This window comes from Caretta caretta, chromosome 2 (genome assembly GCF_965140235.1).
Source record: "Caretta caretta isolate rCarCar2 chromosome 2, rCarCar1.hap1, whole genome shotgun sequence".
In the NCBI taxonomy this organism is placed as follows: domain Eukaryota; kingdom Metazoa; phylum Chordata; order Testudines; family Cheloniidae; genus Caretta; species Caretta caretta.
Genome location: NC_134207.1, coordinates 66,854,503 through 66,879,859, shown reverse-complemented (window position 1 = coordinate 66,879,859; position 25,357 = coordinate 66,854,503). Strand labels below are relative to the sequence as shown.

Genomic DNA, 25,357 nt, shown 5'->3' with positions numbered 1-25,357 from the left:
GGCTGCGTTGCTGGGCACGGGGCAGGGGGGCTGTAACACCGCGCTAGGCGGGCACCGCCCGGCGGACCAGGCTGCAGACAATGGGGTTCGGGCGTCCCCCGCCGGCTCCGCCAGGGCCGCCCCTCCCCCGCGGATCGCCGCCCAGGCCCTTTGCAGACGCTCCAGGAGGGCGGCTGCCGGCCCCGGCACGACGGACGGGGGAGGGAGCAGGCGCTTCCCCCAGCGGGCAAAAGACTCCCCGCCCCCTCCTTCCGCCGTGTCACGGGGCCCCGAGGGCGGCGCATGCGCACAGCAGCGCACTCAGCCGTTGTTCCGCAGCTTCGGTCGCCGCTCCTTCTGCGGAGACGCGTCGCCAGGAGCCGCCGCCGCCGCCGCCGCCAGCGGTCTGGGAATAGCAGCCGCCGCCGCCTCGGCCCGGCCGGTGAGTGTCGGGGTGGGCAGCCCGGCTCTGCCTCTGCGGGAGCGGGGTCCGGGGAGGTATCACCCCCGCCCCCCCGTTCTCCCGGCTCGCTCGCTGCTGCCGCCCCACCCAGGCAGCCGCAGCGGCTGGGGGCCTGGGTACAGAGCGCGCCCGGCCCGGCCCGGTCCGGCCCGGCCCTTACCTTCGGGCTGGTGCTGAGCCCAGCGTGGGGCTGGGCTCCGCGCTCCCCCACCCCTGCTCCGCGGGCGGGGAGTAAAGCCCTGAGGGCCCCGCCCCATACACACACACACACACACACACACAGCGGGCCGGCGGCTGGGGGAGGGCGGGAGACGGGGTGTTTTTAGCGGGGGGAGCAGGGCATGTCATTTACTCGAACTCCTGCTCCTGCCCCTTGAAGGAGGCAAACAGCAGGCCTGGGTACCGTGGAGACCCCGCAATGGGAAATCCTGCAAGTCTCCCCCAGCCCCCCCGAAATAAGGCAGTCCTGGCTTGGGGGTGGGGGGTTGGGGGCTGAGCCGAGCCGAGCCCCTGCTCCCTTGGGCTCTCTGGTGATTACCCAGCGAGAGTAATCAGTGCTTCGTCTGCTCGGCTCGGTTTACTGGAGAAGGTGGTTTTTTCTTTTGTATCTTTGGCAATCTTTTACCTCCCCTTGAAAGCGTCGGTGTTACTGGGGTAGATCTGGTGCGCTCACAAGACCCGTAGTGCCGTAGCTGGCGCTATAGCACTTCACAAACCATTCAGTGGCTAATTCAGGCTTCTGTGCCATAACTTGGTTAATGCTCTTAGTTTTTACAAACTAACTCACTTTGACTTATCCATGTAGGAACAGATTTTATGGCTAGGATGTCGACAGTGTAGACAGAGTCCTTAACTATCTGCTTGAAAACATGGCTAAAATTGAGATACTACTGTGTATCAGCTTCTTACTTTAGTAATGGTTGGGTAAAACTGTTTGGGATTAGAGTTTTAATTTATAGATAATTTGAACACTATAGAAGATGATGAATAAATACCTGTCTGTTTGTAAGTAAGGCTCAACTAACTTCCTTGCAACAATGGTCAGTTAGGATTGCCTATATAAACTAGCTTTTCATTTGTGTACTGGCTGACTGATTTGCTTTTCATTTTCTACTGAGACCACAAGTTTATTTTACCCAGGATCTATAGTAAATATTTATCTATGCCTACATTTTTAGAGGTAGAGATCTTTAGTCTGTGGTTAGTTATCAGCCCTGTTTCCCCCCACACCCCCCTCCCTTTCTTTTATGCCGGTCACTACAGAATCTAAGTTCTATTCAGGTAACCTACTTGGAGCTTCATGATGAGGATTGCATGACTAGGTTATTTGAGCATAAAGCTTTCGTGAGCTACAGCTCACTTCATAGATGAAGTGAGCTGTAGCTCACGAAAGCTTACGCTCAAGTAAATTCGTTAGTCTCTAAGGTGCCACAAGTACTCCTTTTCTTTTTGCGGATACAGACTAACACGGCTGCTACTGTGAAACATGACTAGGTTTGTTAATCTTCTTGTGCCTTGATAGAGGAGGATGGGCTTGGACTATAGTTGGTTGGAAAGATTGTTTTCTTGAAGGATTACTTTTGTGCGTAGGTCACCAAATTACTCTGAAGATGGTACTATTCTGGATTAGACTGTTTTCCTCTGAAAACTCTAACTCCTCTTCTGAGAATGACTTTACTCTGATTCTCACTTTGTCCTGGATTTGTAAACTACATTTTTGAGAGAAGGACAGCCTACTTAGTGGGTTGTGGATGAAGATGATTGCTGATATAACTGGGTCCTGACTCGTGAATGTCCTTAATGATGAGAACTAAGGCCTTGCAGTGACACTGGAGAATTGAGTTGCTGCATTCTGCACAAGCTGAAACTTCAGCTTCAAATGCAGATGCTACTAGTTGTAGCAATCCAGAGTGGAGCTGGTGAATATGTGGGTCACTTTTGCAAGATATCTTCCTTGCCTGAGAAAGGAGTCACTTAGCAGTAAATTGGAAGTATAAGAAGACATTTTCATCACTGATGCTGCCTTGGACTCCAGACGAAGTGGCAATTAAGACAAGACCATGAGCCTTCGAATCTTTCAAGTGAATAGGTTAGAGATGTTCTTGATGGAATGGGAGAACAGTTGCTTGGTCGGTTCTTCAAAGTGTTTCTCTCTTCCAGCTAGTATAGCTTTGGTCTTGCTGGGTTGAATTTGAACCAGTTACTGATCTCTAGGGATAGAGATGACTTTGGTGGAGTCTGTGAACGAGGGGATGTACAACTGGTTGTCCTCAGTCTGTTGCTCGCAGTGGAGTCTGGAAGATGGATATGAGAGAATCAACAAGATACATCTACAGGCCAGGATTTTGGGAAAAGGGGAGCAATCTGTTTTAATGAAAAGCTTTTTTAAGTCTGCTAGTTCAGTTCCCCCTCTCCCCAAAGAGTCACTTATCTAATCCCCCCCTTTTTAGGTATTGCAGCACATACCAGCATGCAAAATTTTATCAACAAAAATGGACTGAGTCATCTCTGTACAAAAATCAAGCTAAGTGATTGTGTGGGGAGACAGAATCCTTTTCCTGCTCGGTGTTTCTCATAACTTTAAATAGCTGTAATAATAGGGTAGTGATTTCTGTCCATACTTTTGTCATAATATGTTAACCAACAAGCTAGCTACAAGCTACTAAGTCTGTGGTAGAAGATGCCTGCTGTTACACAATGTACTACAATAGCTAATTGCAGTGGGGAGTTTTTTCAAGGTTTTTCATCTTGGTGGCTTTTAATATTTGTATAAATCTGACCATTTAATGACATATTTCAGCTGAATACATGATTTTTTTAAAATAATTGGAATTTTTGGTCCATTAGAATACCCAATATCATTAAAGATGCTATTTCTTAGTATAATTTTTTTTAGAAGCTCGGACCGAGACCTTCAGTGATTATTGATCTCTGCTGTTGTGGTTGCAGTTAAGGTTTTTTTATGTTTGACTCATTGCAAATTTACATTATAAATAAGAGGTTCTCAAACCCTTCCATAATGTGAACCTCCTTGTAGCAACATGCCGCTCCGGCCATTTCCCCATCTCTTTTGTGATTGCAGGGACCACCTCTCCTCCTATTTGTGATCAGGTGACATGGCTAAGAAAAATTATAAGAAAGTGGAGATTCTTTCTCTCTTTATCGGCTTACTTGGTGCAAGCAGAAGTCTGAAGGACTGCTTGCATGAGTAAGGATTTTTCAGGATTTTGTTTGAGCTCATCCACTCTGGCTTGTGAGGGGAAAAGAAGACTTAAGTGGTTCAGGTTAACGCTGGTTTTAAAGGGAATTCTAAACTGGTTAAATGTACTTTTTTGGCCCAGTGTATTTAAGGCCTTAATGCTGAAGTTGCATCCTCTTCATAGAATATCAGGGTTGGAAGGGACCTCAGGAGGTCATCTAGTCCAACCCCCTGCTCAAAGCAGGACCAATCCCCAATTTTTGCCCCAGATCCATAAATGGCCCCCTCAAGGATTGAATTCACAACCCTGGGTTTAGCAGGCCAATGCTCAAATCACTGAGTTATCCCTCCCCCCTAATTCAATTGGAACAGCTACAGCAGTGGTTCCCAATCTTTTCAGTGTTGTGCTCCCACCTCCCCCCAGTGGCTGGGACAGGGGATGTGGCTCCTTGGGGGCAGGGAAGTGGGGACAAAGTGGGCAGTGTAAGGGGGCTGAGGCTGGGATGGGATTGGGGCCTGTTGAGGACCCATTGCCAGAGGCTGGGGATGGGGCTGAGTACATCTGGGCCACGGTCAGTGGCCAAAGCTAAGGCAGGGCTGGGAGCTGGGCAGCTTCTGGGTGTGGGGCCAGAGCAGGACTGGGTGGTGGTCCCTCCCCACTCCCTATTGGCCTGGGCCCTTCTGCGCCACCCTAGTTGTTCCTCTGCGCCTCTCTATGGGGGCTTGCCCCACAGTTCGGGGTCCTCTGAGCTAGCGATTTGGGAAATAAGCCAACAAGGAATTGGGATTGAGCCTAATTTAAACCATAAACTGTTACAGACACAGATGTAGCATTTAGGTACACTACTGATGCCTTAGAAATAGGTAGATATGCTGTACGTATTGTGCTGTGTAGTGTACAGGGATATTGAATTTTGAGCAGGTTTTTTTCTAAAGCTTGATTATAGTCCAAATTGACATTGTAGGAGCTGTCTGATGGATAGCTAACTGAATCACAAAAATCTGTTAATGATTGGACTGGCATAGGCATGTCTATTGTATTGCTGCAAAATTAGGCTATGCATTTTGGCTAGTGTTAAAATGTTTATAAGTAATCTGTTTAAAAGCAGACAAGGAAGTTAACTTCTTTACATAGCAAAGTGAATCAAAAACAACAAGGAGTCTGGTAGCACCTTAAAGACTAACAGATTTATTTGAGCATAAGCTATCATGGGTAAAAACCTCACTTCTTCAGATGCAATCTGTTAGTCTTTAAGGGGCCACTGGACTCCTTGTTGTTTTTGTGGATACAGACTAGCACGGCTACCCCCAATATTTGACAAAGTGAATCAACAGGTTATGGATTAATGACCTGATGATTTAAATCCTATCTTTTAAGTTTGAAGCTGGCACTTGATACTTGCATAAACGAGAACAGAAAGTTTGAACCATGCGTGCCAGATTACATGGCAAAATCCTCTCTTGACAGTTCATATAGTTTTTATTAAGAAAGGAAAGCACAAATAAAAACTTTAGGATCCAGCGTTTCCAAACTTTGTATGGAGTTCCTTTTGACTTCAGTGGGAGTTCGTGTGCAGATAATATTCAATAATGTGGCTCCCTGATTCTCAGCCACCTAGTTCTGGCAGATGTTAGAGTAGACCCCCTGCTGCTCTAACTTCCATAAGATCCATTGGAAGATCACATGTGGTGAAATGAGGCTCTGGAAAGTCAATGACCTGCCTCTTTCTATCCTTAGCCTGTGGGTGAAGGGGGTGTTGTGCAGTGTTTCTCAACCAGAGGTCCAGGGTTTCCTGGGGGGCCGCAAGCAGGTTTTAAGGGGTCTGTCAAACAGGGCCAGCATTAGACTCACTGGGGCCCAGAGCAGAAAGGTGAAGCCTGAGTAGCTTAGCTTCATGCGGCTCCCTGTGGCATGGGGCCTCAAGCAGTTGTCATGTTTGCTACCCTCTAATGCCAACCATGGCTTTTTTATGCAGAAAATCAGTTGTGACATAGGTGGGAGGTTTTATAGCGTGCTGGGGTTGGGGTCTTAGAAAGGAAAAAGGTTGAGAACCCCTGGTCTGGCCACTTCCGCCAGCTTTTCACTCATGGTGAAGTTCACTTACATAAGGGGAATTCTCCACTGGCTATTTCTCGTTGTTTTAAGGTCACTCATTATTACTAATATGGCACCAAAGTGGCTTTAATGGACAGTAGAATCCAATTGTTTGAGTGAGTTGGTCTTATAAACTTCATAGGAGATCAGAACGTATACAAATACTTAAGTAGCACCCTATGAAATCCATTTTATTGTGGGTTTTTGGTTTTATTTTCTGATTTTGTTTTGTTTTATCATTTAAGAAAATTCCATCTTTGATTTTTAATCAAATGTTTGCATTAACCGTTAAGTGGTCCTACTATAAATGCATAAAAATGTTCAGAATTGGATTGCAATAGGAAAAAACAATTTTAGGAAAAAAGCGTACAGTTTAAACAAATACTGCAGATATGTAGTATATGGTAAAAGTAATGCATTTTAAATCACTTTTTGAAGTAGCACTTAGTAATATGACCACACTGACATTGGAGAACAGTAACACAAGAAGTCCCCAGAAGAGCCTCGTAGTGTCAATTTAACTGAATTAATATTTGAATAATTAAAAAATAAGAAAAGCACCAGCATAAAATCTGTCCTTGCAGCATTCATTGTTGCCATTTTAAATTAAATTCAGTACTTCCTATATTCTGAAGGAATGCTTAAATTTCAAACTATCAAATCAACAGTTTATTGCTGAATAACATACAAATTCATAAACTTAAATGTTTTTGCCATCTCTGACGGACATTTCCGTTGTGATACATTGTAGTTAGCCTTTTAGTGTTTTCCTCAGAAAGTGATTCCCTCTTGTCTATAAGTAGATTTTTATATTTACTAAAACTTTTCTCTGCCTACAGAGCTGACAAGGAAGAAGATGTAAGATAGGGCAACCTCTGCTACTTTAGGCACTCGTCCCTTCATAACCTTCAAATAAGCGCAAAGATCCCATGGATCTGAGGTGGGCTCATGCTGAGTGCTATACAGAAACACCAACCATTGTTCACACAGTTCTGGTGAGGGATGGTTGAGAGGTGGTAGTTTGTTTTACTAATCTATGTTTTTTGCATGGCTGGAGTCTGCCTGGAAGTTGCAACTCCTGACATGAAACTGACACAGCAAAGAAGTGAGTTCTCGGAAGCTGCCTGTAAATCCCAGATGCTGGCGCGACTCCCCTGCCCCGTGCCCACTGGTCTGTTACCTCCAGTGGCTGCACATAGTTCAGCTGTGCAGCCCACCCTGCCTGCCTGTGCTGTGGTCCTAGTGCAGGCATTCTCAAACTGGGGGTTGGGACCCCTAAGATGCCATGAGGTTATTTAGGGGGGTGGGGGGAGCGGTGGCATTGCGAGCTGCCAACCTCCATCCCAAATTCCGCTTTGCTCCAGAATTTATAATGGTGTTAAATATATTAAAAAGTGTTTTTAATTTATAAGGGGAGTTTGCACTCAGAGGCTTGCTATGTGAAAGGGGTCACCAGTAAAAAAGTTTGAGAGCCACTGTCCTAGTGCCAGGGAGAGCCTGGATTTGATTCTGCAATTCTGTCTGTGCTTGTTAACAGATTTCGTAGGACTGCACTTAAGGTGGCACTTCTGGAATTTCATGTTTACCTATGGAACACTTTTGTTCAACTTAATTAGAAGGACATAACTTCTAATTCAGCATTTTTCAAGCTGGTGACAAGATTAGCTAACACACACAAGCTTCTGTTAATGAGGGATTTTAACTTCCCTGATAGATGTTGGAAAACTAATTCAGCAAAATATAATGTATCCTGCAAGTTCTTACCATATATAGGGAACAACTTTCTGATTCAAAAAGTTGACGAAACAATGAGGGGTCATCCATTTTGGTTCTGGTTTTGATCAACCGGGATAAATTAGTTGCGAATGTGAAGGTTGTCAGGAAATTGGGAGGAAGTGATCATGCTCTGATAGAATTCAAGGTCCTAAAGAAACGAGGGCATGAGAACAGCAAAACAAAGACACTGGATTTCAAAAAGGCAGTCTTCAGCCAACTCAGAGAAATAGTAGGCAAGGTTCCGGGGAGAGACCAGTTAAGAAGAAAAAGCATCAAAGGGGGCGGGGGCTGGCAGTTCCTAAAAGATGTAATTCTAGAGGCTCAATATCAAGCTCTTGCAATGCAGAGGAAAGATAAGAGCCACAGGACACCAGTGTGGCAGCACAAGGAGCTTTTTAGGTATCTAAAAACCAAAAGGGATACAAACAGGAAATGGACAGAGGAGCATGTAACTATGGAAATATACATGCGAGTAGCTTGAATGTATAGGGATAAAATCGGGAACGCCAAGACTAAGAAGAGTTTTGAAAAATGTCAGGCAAAAAAGAAAGATCAGGGATGGTGTGGGTTTGCCACTCAGTGGAGAAGGTGAGCTGACTATAGAAGATAAGAAGGTAGAGCTGCTAAATACCTACTTTGCTTCAGTCTTCACATATAAAATAACGTGACAGGATTACTGACGAAGTTATCATAGACAATAGAATCATAGAATATCAGGGTTGGAAGGGACCCCAGAAGGTCATCTAGTCCAACCCCCTGCTCGAAGCAGGACCAATTCCCAGTTAAATCATCCCAGCCAGGGCTTTGTCAAGCCTGACCTTAAAAACCTCTAAGGAAGGAGATTCTACCACCTCCCTAGGTAACGCATTCCAGTGTTTCACCACCCTCTTAGTGAAAAAGTTTTTCCTAATATCCAACCTAAACCTCCCCCACTGCAACTTGAGACCATTACTCCTCGTTCTGTCATCTGCTACCATTGAGAACAGTCTAGAGCCATCCTCTTTGGAACCCCCTTTCAGGTAGTTGAAAGCAGCTATCAAATCCCCCCTCATTCTTCTCTTCTGCAGGCTAAACAATCCCAGCTCCCTCAGCCTCTCCTCATAAGTCATGTGTTCCAGACCCCTAATCATTTTTGTTGTCCTTCGCTGGACTCTCTCCAATTTATCCACATCCTTCTTGAAGTGTGGGGCCCAAAACTGGACACAGTACTCCAGATGAGGCCTCACCAATGTCGAATAGAGGGGAACGATCACGTCCCTCGATCTGCTCGCTATGTCCCTACTTATACATCCCAAAATGCCATTGGCCTTCTTGGCAACAAGGGCACACTGCTGACTCATATCCAGCTTCTCGTCCACTGTCACCCCTAGGTCCTTTTCCGCAGAACTGCTGCCTAGCCATTTGGTCCCTAGTCTGTAGCTGTGCATTGGGTTCTTCCGTCCTAAGTGCAGGACCCTGCACTTATCCTTATTGAACCTCATCAGATTTCTTTTGGCCCAATCCTCCAATTTGTCTAGGTCCTTCTGTATCCTATCCCTCCCCTCCAGCGTATCTACCACTCCTCCCAGTTTAGTATCATCCGCAAATTTGCTGAGAGTGCAATCCACACCATCCTCCAGATCATTTATGAAGATATTGAAGAAAAACGGCCCGAGGACCGACCCTTGGGGCACTCCACTTGATACCGGCTGCTAACTAGACATGGAGCCATTGATCACTACCCGTTGAGCCCGACAATCTAGCCAGCTTTCTACCCACCTTATAGTGCATTCATCCAGCCCATACTTCCTTAACTTGCTGACAAGAATACTGTGGGAGACCGTGTCAAAAGCTTTGCTAAAGTCAAGAAACAATACATCCACTGCTTTCCCTTCATCCACAGAACCAGTAATCTCCTCATAAAAGGCGATTAGATTAGTCAGGCATGACCTTCCCTTGGTGCATCCATGCTGGCTGTTCCTGATCACTTTCCTCTCATGCAAGTGCTTCAGGATTGATTCTTTGAGGACCTGCTCCATGATTTTTCCAGGGACTGAGGTGAGGCTGACTGGCCTGTAGTTCCCAGGATCCTCCTTCTTCCCTTTTTAAAAGATTGGCACTACATTAGCCTTTTTCCAGTCATCCGGGACTTCCCCGGTTCGCCACGAGTTTTCAAAGATAATGGCCAATGGCTCTGCAATCAGAGCCGCCAATTCCTTCAGCACTCTCGGATGCAACTCGTCCGGCCCCATGGACTTGTGCACGTCCAACTTTTCTAAATAGTCCCTAACCACCTCTATCTCCACAGAGGGCTGGCCATCTCTTCCCCATTTTGTGATGCCCAGCGCAGCAGTCTGGGAGCTGACCTTGTTAGTGAAAACAGAGGCAAAAAAAGCATTGAGTACATTAGCTTTTTCCACATCCTCTGTCACTAGGTTGCCTCCCTCATTCAGTAAGGGGCCCACACTTTCCTTGGCTTTCTTCTTGTTGCCAGCATACCTGAAGAAACCCTTCTTGTTACTCTTAACATCTCTGGCTAGCTGCAGCTCCAGGTGCGATTTGGCCCTCCTGATATCATTCCTACATGCCCGAGCAATATTTTTATACTCTTCCCTGGTCATATATCCAACCTTCCACTTCTTGTAAGCTTCTTTTTTATGTTTAAGATCCGCTAGGATTTCACCGTTAAGCCAAGCTGGTCGCCTGCCATATTTACTATTCTTTCGACTCATCGGGATGGTTTGTCCCTGTAACCTCAACAGGGATTCCTTGAAATACAGCCAGCTCTCCTGGTCTCCTTTCCCTTTCAAGTTAGTCCCCCAGGGGATCCTACCCATCCGTTCCCTGAGGGAGTCGAAGTCTGCTTTCCTGAAGTCCAGGGTCTGTATCCTGCTGCTTAACTTTCTTCCCTGCGTCAGGATCCTGAACTCAACCAACTCATGGTCACTGCCTCCCAGATTCCCATCCACTTTTGCTTCCCCCACTAATTCTACCCGGTTTGTGAGCAGCAGGTCAAGAAAAGCGCCCCCCCTAGTTGGCTCCTCTAGCACTTGCGCCAGGAAATTGTCCCCTACGCTTTCCAAAAACTTCCTGGATTGTCTATGCACCGCTGTATTGCTCTCCCAGCAGATATCAGGAAAATTAAAGTCACCCATGAGAATCAGGGTATGCGATCTAGTAGCTTCCGTGAGCTGCTGGAAGAAAGCCTCATCTACCTCATCCCCCTGGTCCGGTGGTCTATAGCAGACTCCCACCACTACCTCACTCTTGTTGCACACACTTCTAAACTTAATCCAGAGACACTCAGGTTTTTCTGCAGTTTCGTACCGGAGCTCTGAGCAGTCATACTGCTCCCTTACATACAGTGCAATAAAAGGGAAGGAATGCAGATCAGGCTAAGTAAAGAACATGTCAGAGATCTTCTGACTAATTTGAATGAATTCAATTCAGCAGGGCCTGATACTGTTCACCCCAGGGTGCTGAAGGAATTGGCTGAAGAAATCTTGGAGCCCCTGGAAACTCATGGATGACAGGAGAAAGCCCTTCTCCAGGACAGTGTAGTATTCCTCTTTAAAAAGGGGGAAAAGAAGGAGCTATAGACCAGTCAACCTGACTTTAATACCTGTGAAGCTATGCAAGGGTAGTAAACAGTAAATTTTCAAATACTTGGAGGGTGAAGGGGTGATCACTAGCAGCCAGTATGGATTTACTAAAAGCAAGTCATACCAAATCAGCTTGATTCCTTCTTTGACAAAGTAATTGGTTTGGTGGATAGAGGGAATGCAGTGGACATAATACACCTGGACTTTAGCAAGGCTTTTGACACAGTCCCATGTGACATTCTCATAAGTAAGCTGGAGAAATGTGGGCTCAGTAGAACTACCATTAAGTGGATACATAATTGGTTAAATAACTGCAAAAAAAGTGACTGTTAATAGAATGTCAAATTGGAAGGAGGCCTCAAGTGGGGTTCACAGGGATCTGTTCTCAGTCCAGTGTTACTTATCTTTTTTAATGACCTGGATGTAGGAATAGAAAGCATACTGGTTAAATTAGCAGATAATACAAAGCTGGGAGGAGGTGGGGGGTTGCAAACACTTTGGAGGATAGAACTGAAATTCAAAGGGGCCTTCACTTGGAGAACTGGGCTATAGACAAAATGAAATTCAATAGAGACACATTTAAGGTGCTACACTTAGGGAAGAAAAACCAAATGCACAAATAGAGAATGAGGAATAACTGGCTTGTCGGCAGCAGCACTGCTGAGAAGGATCTGGGAGTTGTGGTGGATCACAACCTTAACATGAGTAAACAATGTGGTGCTGTTGCAAATAAAAGAAAATGCAATTTTGGGTTGCATTACCAGAGGCATAGCACTCAAGTCACAGGAGGTGATAGTACCACTTTACTTGGTGCTGGTTAGACCTCAGCTGGACTACTGTGTTCAATTTTGGTCCTGATATAGAGAAACTGGAAAGATTCCAGAGCTGAGCAACAAAGATGATCAAAGGGATGGAATGCAAGCCATATGAGCAAAGCCTGAAGGAACTGGGTACGTTTAGTTTTGAAAAGAGATTAAGGGCGGACATGATAGCAGTTTTCAAATACTGGAAAGACTTCCATAAAACAGATGGAGAATAATTGTTCTCTCTTGCAGTAGAGGGCAGGACAAGAGGCAATGGGTTCAAATTACAGCATAGCAGATTTACATTAAATCTCAGGAAAAACTGCCTAACTGGAAGAACAGTGGAACAAACTGCTTAGGGAAGTCATGGAATCTCCTTTGCTGGAGGTTTTCAGAAAGAGGCTGGATTAGCTGTATGTCTTGGATGATTTAGACCAGGGGTCTCAAACTCAAATGACCACGGGGGCCACATGAGGACTAGTACATTGTCCTGAAGGCTGCATCACTGACACCCTCCCCCCACTGCCCCACTCCTTCCATGAGGCCCTGCCCCACCTCTTTCCACCCAACTCCACCCCCTCCTTGCCCCCAGGAGGGGTGCAGGGTGCAGCAGGGGGCTCAGGGCAGGGGGTTGGGGTGCAGCAAGGGGTTCAGGTGCAGGAGGGGTGCAGCAGGGGGCTCAGGGCAGGGGGTCGGGGTGCAGCAGGGAGTTCAGGTGCAGCAGGGGGCTCAGGGCAGGGGGTCCGGGTGCAGGAGGGGTGCGGCAGTGGGTTTGGCTGCAGGAAGGGTTCTGGGGGCGGGCTCCGGCCTGGCATACACTGGGGGCAGGGCAGGCTGCCTGCCTGCCCTGCCCCCATGCCACTCTGGAAAGCCGCTGGAACCTGGGGGAGGGGGCGGCACAGGGGTCTGTGTGTTGCCCTGGCTGTGCCTCCAGGCACCTCCCCCGAAGCTCCTATTGGCCGGGAACGGGGAACTGCGGCCAATGGGAGCTTTGAGGGAGGTATTTGGAGGCACGGACAGGGCAACACACAGACCCCTGTGCCCCCCATCCCCCAAGTCCCGGCTGCTTCCCAGAGTGGTGCGGGGACAGGGCAGGCAGGTGGGGATCTTGCCCTTGCCCCCGGAGCGTGCCGGGCCGCACTGGAGCCGCTCCACCCCCACGGGCTGCGTGTTTGAGGCCCCTGATTTAGACACAAAAAACCCTGCATTTTAGCAGGGGGTTAGACTAGATGACCCTTGTGGCCCCATCTAAACCTGTGGTTCTGTGAATCTTGGCTTCCTAGAAATCCACCTTTATAGAATAAAATATTTCTTTTGGAACACAGTTATCTCCTTTAGAAGTTCTGTTTACATTCCAGATCTATCTTTCAGTAAAATTGAACATTTGGAGGTTCTTTGGTGGGTAGAATAGAAGTCATGATGATGATAATGCAGTAATGTCCTGTGCATCAATCTATCCTGAAGTTTTTTGTTCAGCATTAAGCAAGACTTTAGACTACAGATCAAATAAGGGTTTCATCTTTCTTCTATAACATGATTTACTCTTGTTTGCTCACAGAAATTCACTTTTCTGGACAGGAGCTTTTAACATAGCCAACTTCCAAACTTTACTTGGCATTTTATATTGTTTGGGAGTAAAATAACTCGATTATTAAAATAATGTTCTTATTTTTCTTTAGTGGAAATTGCACAAAAATGTCTCTCTATCCTTCTCTGGAAGATCTGAAAGTGGACAAGGTAATTCAGGTATGTTGAAATATATAGACTTCTTTTTGAGATAAGTTCTAGTTAAAAATGAACAGTTCAATTAATAATTAGATTTTCATATCTAAAACAAGTTTCTCATGTTAAATGTGTGGGTACTACATTTAATACTTAATTACTATAAAGTCTTTATTTTTTTGTACTTTGCCACCTATTTGGATGGATTGGATATTAATACTTAAATTAGGAGAGCTTGCTCTTACAAATATTTCAGTGTAAATCTTAGTTATCCATATGGCACACTTATGCTTTTTTTAACCAACTAGTTGTTTGTTTGCTGGTATCTCAAAATTGATAGCAACTTCTCTGCTTATATCAAAATGACAATTTAAAGATAACAGAGGTACATTTTATTTTAATGATAAAGGCTGCAGCAAATAAAAGTTAGATCATACAGTAAACCAGTGAGTAACAAAATGCTGATTAAAAGCTGCCTCTCTTTCTAGAACAAAATTACTCCTTTTATTCAGATGTGCTAGACAGGTCAGTATACACACTTTGCACGTCTCACTTAGAGTGTGCGTAATAAAAAGAAAATAACCCCTTGAATATAAGTACTGTCAAGTTATTTCCAACCCCACTTCAAATTTTGATCTCAAAGCACAGTCTGCATCCCGGAATACTATGTTGAACAAATATGTGTTTTTTGGGGGACAGTTAATTGATCTTAATGTTCTAGGTTTGGACCACTCCAGTTTCACTGCTACTCTCAGTGATAAAGATTAAACTATTTGGTGCTCCAGCATGTGGTCTGATGTAAAGTTTTAAGTTTAATAAATCCTGCTAACCAGCCTTTATGAGGGCCTGTCCACGCTAGAAGTTGAGCTATGCAGTAACCTGGTTGTCTTAGAGGCATCTGTGTTTGAACATGTTTTTTCTTTTGTATTACCAGTGTTAGTGATTGGTGTCGCAAGCAAGTCAAGTGCGGATACATATTAAAGCTTTTTGTAGTAGTTGAGATTTGAGACCTTCCCTCCCCTTCAATAATTTCATTTGAAGAAAAAAGCACAAATTCTCTAGTCTCAGCCAGTGAGTATAGATTAAAAGGACAGATTTGAACAGGAATAGTTAAACTGGAAACTAACCCCCAGATGGCTTGTCATATTTAACCATTACAATTGTTTTCATTTATTGTTCAGACTTATTTTCAAGTGCAACTTGCGTTTGACTTCTAATCCACAGCTTTCCAGAGAAGGCATTATTAGTGGTGGCTTTATTTTCTTAAATTGTTGGTTAATTTGACCAGTGTGTTGAACTAGGTTGTTAAATCATAATGCTGATGCCTGTGTTCTTTTAATTCAATTGTAAAACGTCAGATAGCCATGAACTGTGGCAACTATGATTCTATGATTAAAGGTAATTTTTAAATGGTCAGTAGTACCTGGCTTGCATTCAGAGGCGTAGAAAACGTGTGTGTTCTCTAAAACTACTGAAAGATGGGGAGACTGAAAAGGAAGGAAATATGTAGCATTACACATAAGCTTATCATTTACTCTCTTCCAGTGACTAGCAAATACTAATTTATAAATAGAGAGTATTTTTGGGGGGCATTAGCTGTAAGCATTGTGTCCTCTCTTGTAATAACCCACTTCTCAAGTTCTGTATACAAATCTAATTAGAAGGTTAACTGCTTCTCTGAATAGGAGCTGTTAATCTTAAAGGATTGTTGACATTTTAGCTTTGATTCACAATTTAATCCCTGTGGGTCGCACAAGAAGAGGTAGGTGTGATTGGATGAGTGTGAGACATCTAGACTCTGAAGGTCCTTATGAATTACTGAACTAAAAGAAAATATTTTGGGTATTTGCAATTGCTGAAGTTTTTATAAATTTCATATTACATTTAAACAGTGCCATTTCAGAACAACTTAAATTTCTTAGTGTATTATTAGTGTAGATTTCTCATCATGTATTCTGGATGAGAAGTTTAGTGTAAATATCTTAAATTCTGAGTCTGTTTTAGTAAGTACACTTAGTTAATTTACCAACCCTCTTTCTTTATAAGGTACTACCTTTTTGTGCTGTTGCCCTTGCTTTTTCTCTGTAGAAAGTCACAGCCGTAAGCTCCTTTGACAAGTGATATTTAATTTAATTAAGCAATTTTTAACACCATTGAAAAAGACTCCATTTATATGAATTAGTGTTCAGATCCAAGAATGAGTTCTGAAGTTTTGGCTTTTTAATTTAACGAGCTTACTTCCTAAAAACCTGAACATTTGACCTTGCAACTACATAATTATCTAATAGTCTCTCTTGTACAGAATGATGCATGTGAATTCCTTTTTCCTGTTAGGCCCAGACTGCCTTTTCTTCAAACCCTTCCAATCCAGCAATTTTGTCTGAAGCCTCCACTCCCATCCCTCAAGATGGAAGTAAGTTTAAGTACTGTACAAAAAGTTGATGTTTTGAAAAAAAAAAAGTAAAATCCTGAAACTTTGTAAACAAACACTCTTTTGGAGGGGAGCTTGAAGTACAGTCAAACTGTACTGTATAGGAGAACAAAATAATTCTTTAAGGGTCAGACTGTGTCCTCTGGAAATGCAAATATTTGGGTGGTAGGCTGCAGAATTTTTTAAAAATGAAGTAATTAGAGGGGGTTGTGTGGAAAGGAAAGAAATTAGAGGGAGTTGTGTGGAAAATACATATATTTTCATCCTTTCTCTTCACTGTGGATACCTCTTTCAGGTGATTACAGTTCTGAAGCTGGGGAGTTAGTGGCTCTTTGCCATTATCACCCTTGAAATCCATGGGAGATTTGCAAGTTTGAGGACTGTCAGCATTATCTTCACATATTTTTCGTCTCTGCATACACAGTCATAAAATGAGGGGGGATTTTTGGGACAGGGTCAGGGATCCTATCTCTAATACTGGGGAGAAGCCAGGACAGTGGAATTGTGTGACAGTATGAAGTTTCTGCATGAAGTTCCTGCTGATGTTTTAAGATCCGTGTGTTTGGAAAGGTGTTAAAGACTGATACAAACTGACTTGCCACTTTTCATGATAAAAACATGTTTCTTCTTAGAGTATGTGACCACATGGATCCCATCTAATTTTGCATGAACCTCATGCTCTTCAGGTCAAAAATCTTTGACTAGCAGTGGCCATTGAACTGAAGTCACATTTGGTACCCATACCTGAAAATACTGGTAACTAGTAAACATCAGCATGAACATTGGCCCTGTCAATGGAGGCCTTAAATGTACCACCTGATTCAATGTTGAAGGAGATAATTATGTCCCTGCACCACCCTTAGCACCCCTGTTTACATTCAGTACTGCATTATTTCTGATCTCCCAGTACTGAGGCTGTCTTGAAGATTGGTCCTGCCTCTAGAAGATGTTTGTTCTTCATCTCCAGTACGTACTACTTCTCCACTATCCAGCAGGGAACCTTTTTCTGACCGGTCAGGCAAAGGTTTCTCTCTGCAGACCAGGGACTCCATTTTAGAGCCCCAGTGTCTTCCTGTCTGGCAGGGCAATGGCCTGGTCAACCCTATCAGAACAAGCCTTACCAATGTAATGCTCTGCCTTAGCCCTATAGGCATACCAGGGACCTGCATCCAGGGGCTGATCCTTCTTAAATGATATAGAAGGAAGTATAGAGGGTCTTGATCTTTATCTGCAGACAGGAAAGAACAGCAGCAGCTGGCAGAGGAGGAATGGGCATTCATACCCCCTGAGCAACACACCTCATCTTCAGCTTCTCCGAATGAGGCTTTCCCTTCAGATCATGTATCAGCCTTCGATGACTTTAGAGCACGGCTGGAGCTGCTCTTCCTCATTGCTGAGACTCTCAAGATAGAACATCTGTGATAGAAGAAAAAATCTCACAAGCTCTTTGGTATTCTACATTCTTCTGTTTTTGCTGGGACCGCAATTAGTGAGGGCCTATTAATCCAGCAAAGACTCTGTGACGGGCACCAGCCACGCTGCCTCTTCTGGCTAAGACAGCAGAAAAGAAACATTGGTTACCCCAAAAGGAGTTTGAACAGTTCTGTATCTATCCAACATTGGGTTTGTTGATGATTTAATGTGGTTCATGAAAAGACCAAGCAATTTAAGAACATTCTAAAAGACAAAATAATGAGATTTATTTTGGAGAAAAGCCTATTTTTCAGGATCACTGGAACTATGAGTTGCTAATCATCAGGGCTTAAATGCAAAATATCTCACATGGGGTCAGGTATTCTCCATCTAGCTAAACTCCTCTGAGATTTGAGTGGGGAATTGAAAGGCATTTCAATTGGTTGAAGAGTGGTTGAAGAGGACTTATGGCTAAAACATGTACAGTCAGCAATAGACAAATAAGACACAGCTTGATCTGTGGCGGCTGCCCATTGCTTCATTGCTGCAAGTCTCTGGCGTTCAGCGAAATGCAATTGAGGATGTGTCATTTGAAAGCACAGATTTATTTAACTTGTACACGGATGAATCACTACACTCCCTATAGGATTCCAGACCCACACAGTTTTTTGGGGGCATCTACACCTCAGCCCCAAATTGTAAGACCTTCAGATACTAGGATGTCAATCGAGGCAGAAGACATCTTGCCTTCTCTCAACAGTGGTCTTCTGAGTACCTAACAAGGGAGAAGCTGAGATTCTCTTGTCCAAGAGAATCTTCCTTGTTTGTTGAGCAGTCTACAGCTGCTTCCAGAACAGCAGGTTTGATGTGAAGGTAGAAAACCACACTAAAGTCACTCAAAAGCCATCTCCAAACTCTGTCTTGTAGATACTGGCTTTCGTTCTCCCATTCGACTTGGGACATCACTTCCAATACCCATCTGTCTGTTACCTCCTGTAGCTGTTCCATCCAGTTTCAGTCGTTAACCCCTATCCATCCTCTTTCTTGTCCTTCGGGGACCTTTAATGAAAATTATCTAAAGGAAGAAATGGTATCTTGCCTCCATCATCCTGTCCCTTCATGTTCAAAACTGGTTGGTTGGCTGTCATCCTCGAAGACACATTCTTCTATATTGCCATCCCCTGGTTCACAGTAGGGCCCATCCAAGGTTTTGCTATTCGGTCTCTCTATAGCACTGAGGCTTTATAAAATGCCTCGCTGTAGTGGTGGCACATCCAAGAAAACAGGGCATTCACATCTACCCATAACCAGATGATTGGCTGATGTAAGGAGACATCATAGCCTTGAACTACGTTGTATTGTTCAGCTAGCTGGGCCTCGTGATAACTTGTGAAAAATTCTGTCTCAGTCCATCATAAATGATAGTTTATAAGAGCTGTAGTGGACTCCAAACCAGCAAAAACATATTGCCAAAGGCAGATTTTTCTCTTCATAAGATGAATGTCAACTACAGTAAGAAAACTGCCTCAAACTTTTAGCTCACATCACCTTGCTTTTATGTGACACTATTAGTCAGACTTCACCTGGGTCCATTAAAAGGCTGATTAAAGCTGGGTGTATTACCTTACAGGATATCAAATAAGCATGTGACTGAAGTGTCAGGACACATTTATTGGCACTGAATGGGTCATTAGACCCCAAAAATATTCAGAGAGATTCCCTTCGCTGCTCCTCCTATGAAGACATTGATCACAGATGCATTGTATGTGCACCTGGACCATCTCTGGACAAAAGGGAAAAATGCCCCAAAAAACCAACAAACAAAAAACCCTATACTATATTCGTTATGTAAAGCACTGGACTTTTTTTTTCAGTTCTATCAAAAGCCACCTTGCAGTGTTCTCAAGTCCGTCCGTCTTTCCCCCCCCCGCCCCCTCCCCCGTACCATCATATACCATCACTACTCCATACTTACCCAGCAGTTAGATAACTGTCTACAATATTAAGATTCCACACTGTCCTTATAAGGCCCCCTTTAAGCCTCTTGGAGTGCACTTTGCACTACCTTACTCTCAAGATAGCCTTTTTAGTCAGCATTACGTCAGGCGGAAGGATGACCAAACTCCAGTCTCGTAAGGCTGACCCTTCTCACACAATGTTCCACAGAGATAAATTGGTGTAAAGACCTCATCGCAAGTTTATTCCCAAACTTGTCACTCTCATTTTGAATTACAGTTGATTTACCTGTTTTCTTTCGAAAACCCCATTGTTCTTCAGGAAAGAAGAAATTCTATATCCTGGATGTTTCAAAGATCTTGTATCTTCATCATAAGATAAATAAAGCCTTTTACACAGTCTTCCCATCTTTTTCTTGCCATCTCTGGTACTCCTAAGGGTCAAGCCATTCTCTCCCAGAGAATATAAAAAAGAATTATGCATGTATTTCAGTCTGCTGTAATGTGACTGATACACCGCTTCCTTCAAATGCCAAAGCTCACTCCACTACTGCACAATCTGCATTTTGTGCATGCTGTGGACACATCACCATATCTGAAATTTGCAAGGCAGCTAATTGTGGTAGTCCCCTTACTTTTGTTAAACACTGCCCTTCTCCTGGCTATGAGGTCAGATGCAAAATTTGATAGGGGATTGTTAGTGGCAGTTAAGATTCCTCAGTCCCATCTTCCATACTGCTTATTAGCACAGTTGTGGTAAGTAAGCACCCTGATTTTCACAATAAGCCAAAAATCAAGCTAATCCCATTTCAAAACAATGCTAAAACAAGCTAATCCCTAAGAACCCCAACACTCTATATGACTAGATCGCCCTGGCATGCAACACTCTATCTGACTAGATCGCCATGGAACTGTGATGGGCCCACTGTGTACCCCTAACTTTCTTGCTCCTGCTTCCCCTCCACCCGTTTCCCCTGCTTGCTAGGAGCCGATCAAAAAAAAAAAACAGCTACAAGCCAATAATCCACTCACAAGTCAATTAAGCCAAAAACAAGCCAGTTTCTGCATTTCCTCTCCCCCCCGCCCCCCAACAGGTTTGGCATCTCTGCTTATTAGTCACCTAGACTAGAATGCAATTCACACGTGTGCACACACTTAAAGGAAAAACAGTTTACTTACCTTAAAGTAATTATGCTTCTTTGGGCCATTCTTTCTTGTCCACATAGATCCCACAAACCTTTGTCATTCACTTGCCAATTCAAAATCCCAGGTAAAGAGAACTAAGGGTGGGTTGTAGCCACTCTGGCCTTTCAGCCTCTGGTGGGGATGCACAAGGATGCTTCTGAAACTGCTATTCAAAGATTCTGACTTGATGATGTCCGCATGGATCCCAAGTTTGTGAAGAACTAGTCACTATAAGATTCAATGGCAAAAAATATTTTAATACAGCATTGTTTGCTTGGTGGTATGTTGTTCCCTTGCAGAACATTGAGTTTAGCAAAACTCAAACTTCTGAAAACCAGGAAATGCAGAGTTAAGATTGCCCATTCAACCTTAACTCTGCTCTTTCAGCAATGCCCCAATATGCCCTGTTAACACACACCTTTTCTATGTCCACCCCACTGTTCCTGAAATGCAGATGCACCTTGTCTCCTTTTTACAACCTGTTCACTGTCACCTATAGCATTCCATCCAAATTGGGATGCACTGGCAGTATTGGTAGCGCTCAGGGTGTACTGGCAGACCTGCAGGTGCCATCCATCCACATAACCCTCATCTCTTCGTTGCAGCCCCAACCCCTTTTCCCCTCTCTTCCTCCCCTCCCTGATATGCCTACTCTCCCAGGAAGCAGTCACATGTCTAATTTTTTCCCTCAGTGACTGATTACATTATCCCCAAAATAAAATTGCCATCCATGACTCTTAGGGTATGTCTACACTATGAAATTAGGTCAAATTTATAGAAGTCTTTTTTTAGAAATCGTTTTTATATATTCGTGTGTGTGTGTCCCCACAGAAAATGCTCTAAGTGCATTAACTCGGCGGAGTGCTTCCATAGCACCGAGGCAAGCGTCAACTTCTGGAATGTTGCACTGTGGGTAGCTATCCCACAGTTCCCGCAGTCTCTGGAAATGAGATTCAAAAGTTCGTGGTTCTTTTCCTGTCTACCTGGCCAATGCATCTGAGTTGAGAGCGCTGTCCAGAGCGGTCACAATGGAGCACTCTGGGATAGCTCCCGGAGGCCAATACCGTCAGTACCCCAAATTCGACCCGGCAAGGCCGATTTAAGCGCTAATCCACTTGTCGGGGTGGAGTAAGAAAATCGATTTTAAGAGTCCTTTAAGTCGAAAAAAAGGGCTTCATCATGTGGACGGGTGCAGGTTTACATCGATTTAACCCTGCTAAATTCGACCTAAAGTCCTACTGTAGACCGGGGCTTAGATTATAGCAGCCTCCAGCTATTCAGTCCAAAACTACTTTTGTACTTAGGCGGAGGGTGTGTGATTAATTTATCCTTAGTTTTGTTAACTGAAGGGTGAGAGTTTACAGCCATCCAGAGCTCTGTTGATTAATCCCATCCTTAGCACCTCTCAGTTTAACAGTACAAGGCAGCAAAAGGAAAGCTGGGGAGGGAAGGGTGTATTGCAGGAATCCCTTGGTCATATGACCCCAAGTTTGTATCACCTAATGCTATTCTGTGCCCCCATGAAGCACACCGAATTTCAGAGCAATCCGGTTAAATGTTTCAATTTGAGAGCACTTGCAAGAGTGGAGCTTCAAAGATTATAAAATGGCAGTAATGGAAACCTAGCACTTTTTCGGTATCGGTGCATTTTCTTATTACTGTTCTCAGTTTGGGTCCGTCCCTCCCCCCTGAGATTTCACGGGTGCCATGCACTATCTTGGATAAGATTTGACAGATTTAGACTATTTTGACCCGCCGCCTTTAGTTCTGGGCAAAAAAAATCCCACCTAGAAACTTTTTAAAATATTGCATTTTTTTGTGTGGGGAATTTGTTTCTGGCACCCTGGGCTCAGTGACTCCATTTGGTTCACCAACCCTGCTCTACACCCTCCCAAGGCATACTAAATTTCATAGAAATCCGACTAAGCATGTCAGTTTTAGAGGATTTAAGAAAGGTAACCTTTAAACAGATATTGTGAAGCAACCTTTAGTTATAGAGGTGCTGCTGCTCCACTATAATTAAGTTTGTTTTTTGGTGGGATATTTTGTCACCCAACTGCACTGTTATTGAGCAGAACTATTCTTTAAAAAATTGGCTTTTTCTCCATCATAGTTGAGTAAAGTTTTATGGCTTTAAACTATTAAGTGTTAAATGTCTTTGAACAGTTTTTTGTTTTTAAAAAACATCTTCCTGGCTTTTCTGAAATTTCCAGTGACCAACCAACTCAGTATTAAAATATTTTTATACCACTTCCTTTCAACAAAACTGACTTTCTTCCTGTTGTAATAAAACAATGACTACTTCCAATTTTTGCCATGTTTGCTCTATGGGACAGCACATTCTGCTCCCTTGATGTTGCTATTCCACAGAAACTGACTTGCAACTAATAGCTTTCTGGCCCTTCTGAGGGCTTTTTTTCCCCCATGGAAGTATGATTTGACCGAACACGGTCTTATAAAGTGGATTGTGTGCCTTAATTTCATATAGCTGTAAGAAGTGAATTGTGTTAGAGCAAAGTATCAAGATGTTTACTGTCAGCTGATACTATTGAAAGCAAAAATATATTCATCATTAGGTACGGTGAAATACTTAAAACACTGGACAATGAAAAGCAAATTCACAGTAGCTTTAAATGCAAAATCCTTTGTGTAACACTCAGCATTTTTGAACTTGCAAGATAGGAAATTCAGAAGGTTTTCATAGCGCCATTAACTTGCTAGTACTACACAGTGTGTCGGGGTACTTAATAGTCTCATCAGTAATTTAAAATACTGAATTTATACTTAAAATATTTTAAGTAATCAAAATATCTTGTTTTCCTAGAGAAATTGACACCACAGTTAGTTAAAATCTGATAATTACTATTTTTCAGGACAGATTATTCTTTTCAGTCTTCACTTATGCATCAACTAATTGCTAAAACAAATGGGTATCGAAGAGAATGAATAGTTCATGCTTTTCTAACCTTTGCTTACACACATTCAGTATAGCCACCCCAGAAAGTTGAAATAACTGAGGGTCATACTGGGCATGCTTCTGGTAAAAACCTGTGGAAAGAGGTACAGTGGGAGGGAATTCCGTTAGGGTTGTTTTTCTTTCCCTTGTTGACAGGATATGGCTATGGCCTCTTGCCTTCCAAAATTCTACAGGTGCCTGGGGATCTGCAAAAAGCAAGGACGGTCTGTGTGCAGTCTCTGAGTCTCTGCGAGAACTACTGATCGGATGCTTTGCTCCTTTGCAACATGTGTATGCCCATCCAGATTGGGTCCCTCCCAATGCAGAGTCCTCATACAGTCCTGGGAATGGGGTGAAAGGGAAATGGCCTCCCTCCCCCCCCTCCACACAGGCCTGGGGAGACTGAAGCGCATGCCTTCTGCTCAGAGACTTCCAGAGCACAGTCTAGCTTTTAAGTGCTTTCTCACCTCCTGTCTGTGGTGACAAATCCCTTCACCCTTGTTTTCATGAATTACTGGAAACTAAAAATGGCATGGCATAGATTCAACTAGGATTAAAAAAAGGCTAAAAATTACCTCAACAATGGAGAGTGCTTTATGTAAAATGTAGTAGTAGTAAAGTATCTTAAGATGGGTGACAAAATAGCAGTATTGTTCTAATGGATGATATTGCGTGTGCTTTCAGAAGCAAAGTTTGTTGCTATTGATGCAGCTGACCTTGAAGTAAAGCACTGGAACAGACAAGTAACATATAGGAACATAATCTACAGTGTTCTTCTAGTAAATCAGTAAATGTTTATTCACTAAAATACTAAGTATTTTCTATATTATAAATAGTGAATCATTTACATTTTTTTCTTTCAATAGGCCTCTATCCCAGGCTATACCCAGAACTTGCTCAGTACATGGGCCTAAGTCTTAATGAAGAAGAAGTACAGAGAAACTTGCCAATGGTTGCAGATACACAATCTCAGGGGGTAGGTACCATTCAAGTAAACCTGATCTTTAGAAAATACAGAGACAGGGTATTTATTAACAAAATACCTTGCTCTTAAAAATAGGACTCCACATATTCTATTTAGTGGATTATACTTCTGGTAATTACCATAGTTAATCAGTGATGGATTAATGATCTTAAGGTGCTAAGTCATTCCATCTCTAGAGCTTTGTATAAAGAAATTTTTACTGAACCTTAACAATTTTATTGCCCCCAAAATAACGAAGTAAGACATCCTAAAATTTCATTTATTTGTGTGAAAATGTGATTTCATTTTGACTGACCTGTCCTGTTCAGATGTCTACACAAGTTGCTGTTCTAAGTAGTTTGATATGATGTGGTTTTTAATCGGCAGCAACTGGTAACAAGACCTTCCACTGTGAATTACATGGTGGCTCCAGTAACTGGAAATGATGTTGGAATTCGCAGAGCAGAAATTAAACAAGGCATCCGTGAAGTAGTTGTGTGTAAAGATCAGGATGGAAAAATTGGACTTCGTCTTAAATCTATAGACAATGTAAGTATATGGAAACTTAAATCTGTCTTGCTTCTGTAGATCAGTAACTGAATCCTGTTGTAATGAAAAGTGAAATTGTATGGGAGTGTGAAGTTTAATACAAAATGGGATAAACTTCTATCTGGTGCATAATGTTTCTTCTGTCTTTTTATCTATAGCTGCTGTTTTTGTCTTCTGTTAACACTTTCAAAATATACTAATAGATTAGAGATCTAAACTTAAGTACTACCTAATGATTTACTTTTATATAAATGTATAGAAGCAACTAGCATTATGTACTACTTGT

General features: G+C 43.3%; 1 protein-coding gene across 1 annotated transcript in view; it reads left to right on the top strand.

Annotated features, from left to right (window-relative positions):
• Positions 1-260: 260 nt before the first annotated feature.
• Positions 261-25,357, top strand: part of SDCBP (syndecan binding protein) — a 34,028-nt gene continuing 8,931 nt past the window's right edge. Inside the window, exons 1-5 of the mRNA XM_048840742.2 lie at positions 261-421; positions 13,576-13,642; positions 15,953-16,031; positions 24,425-24,534; positions 24,910-25,071. Coding sequence (XP_048696699.1) covers positions 13,592-13,642; positions 15,953-16,031; positions 24,425-24,534; positions 24,910-25,071 — 402 coding nt within the window. The 5' untranslated portion in view covers positions 261-421; positions 13,576-13,591. The remainder of the gene's footprint in view (positions 422-13,575; positions 13,643-15,952; positions 16,032-24,424; positions 24,535-24,909; positions 25,072-25,357) is intronic.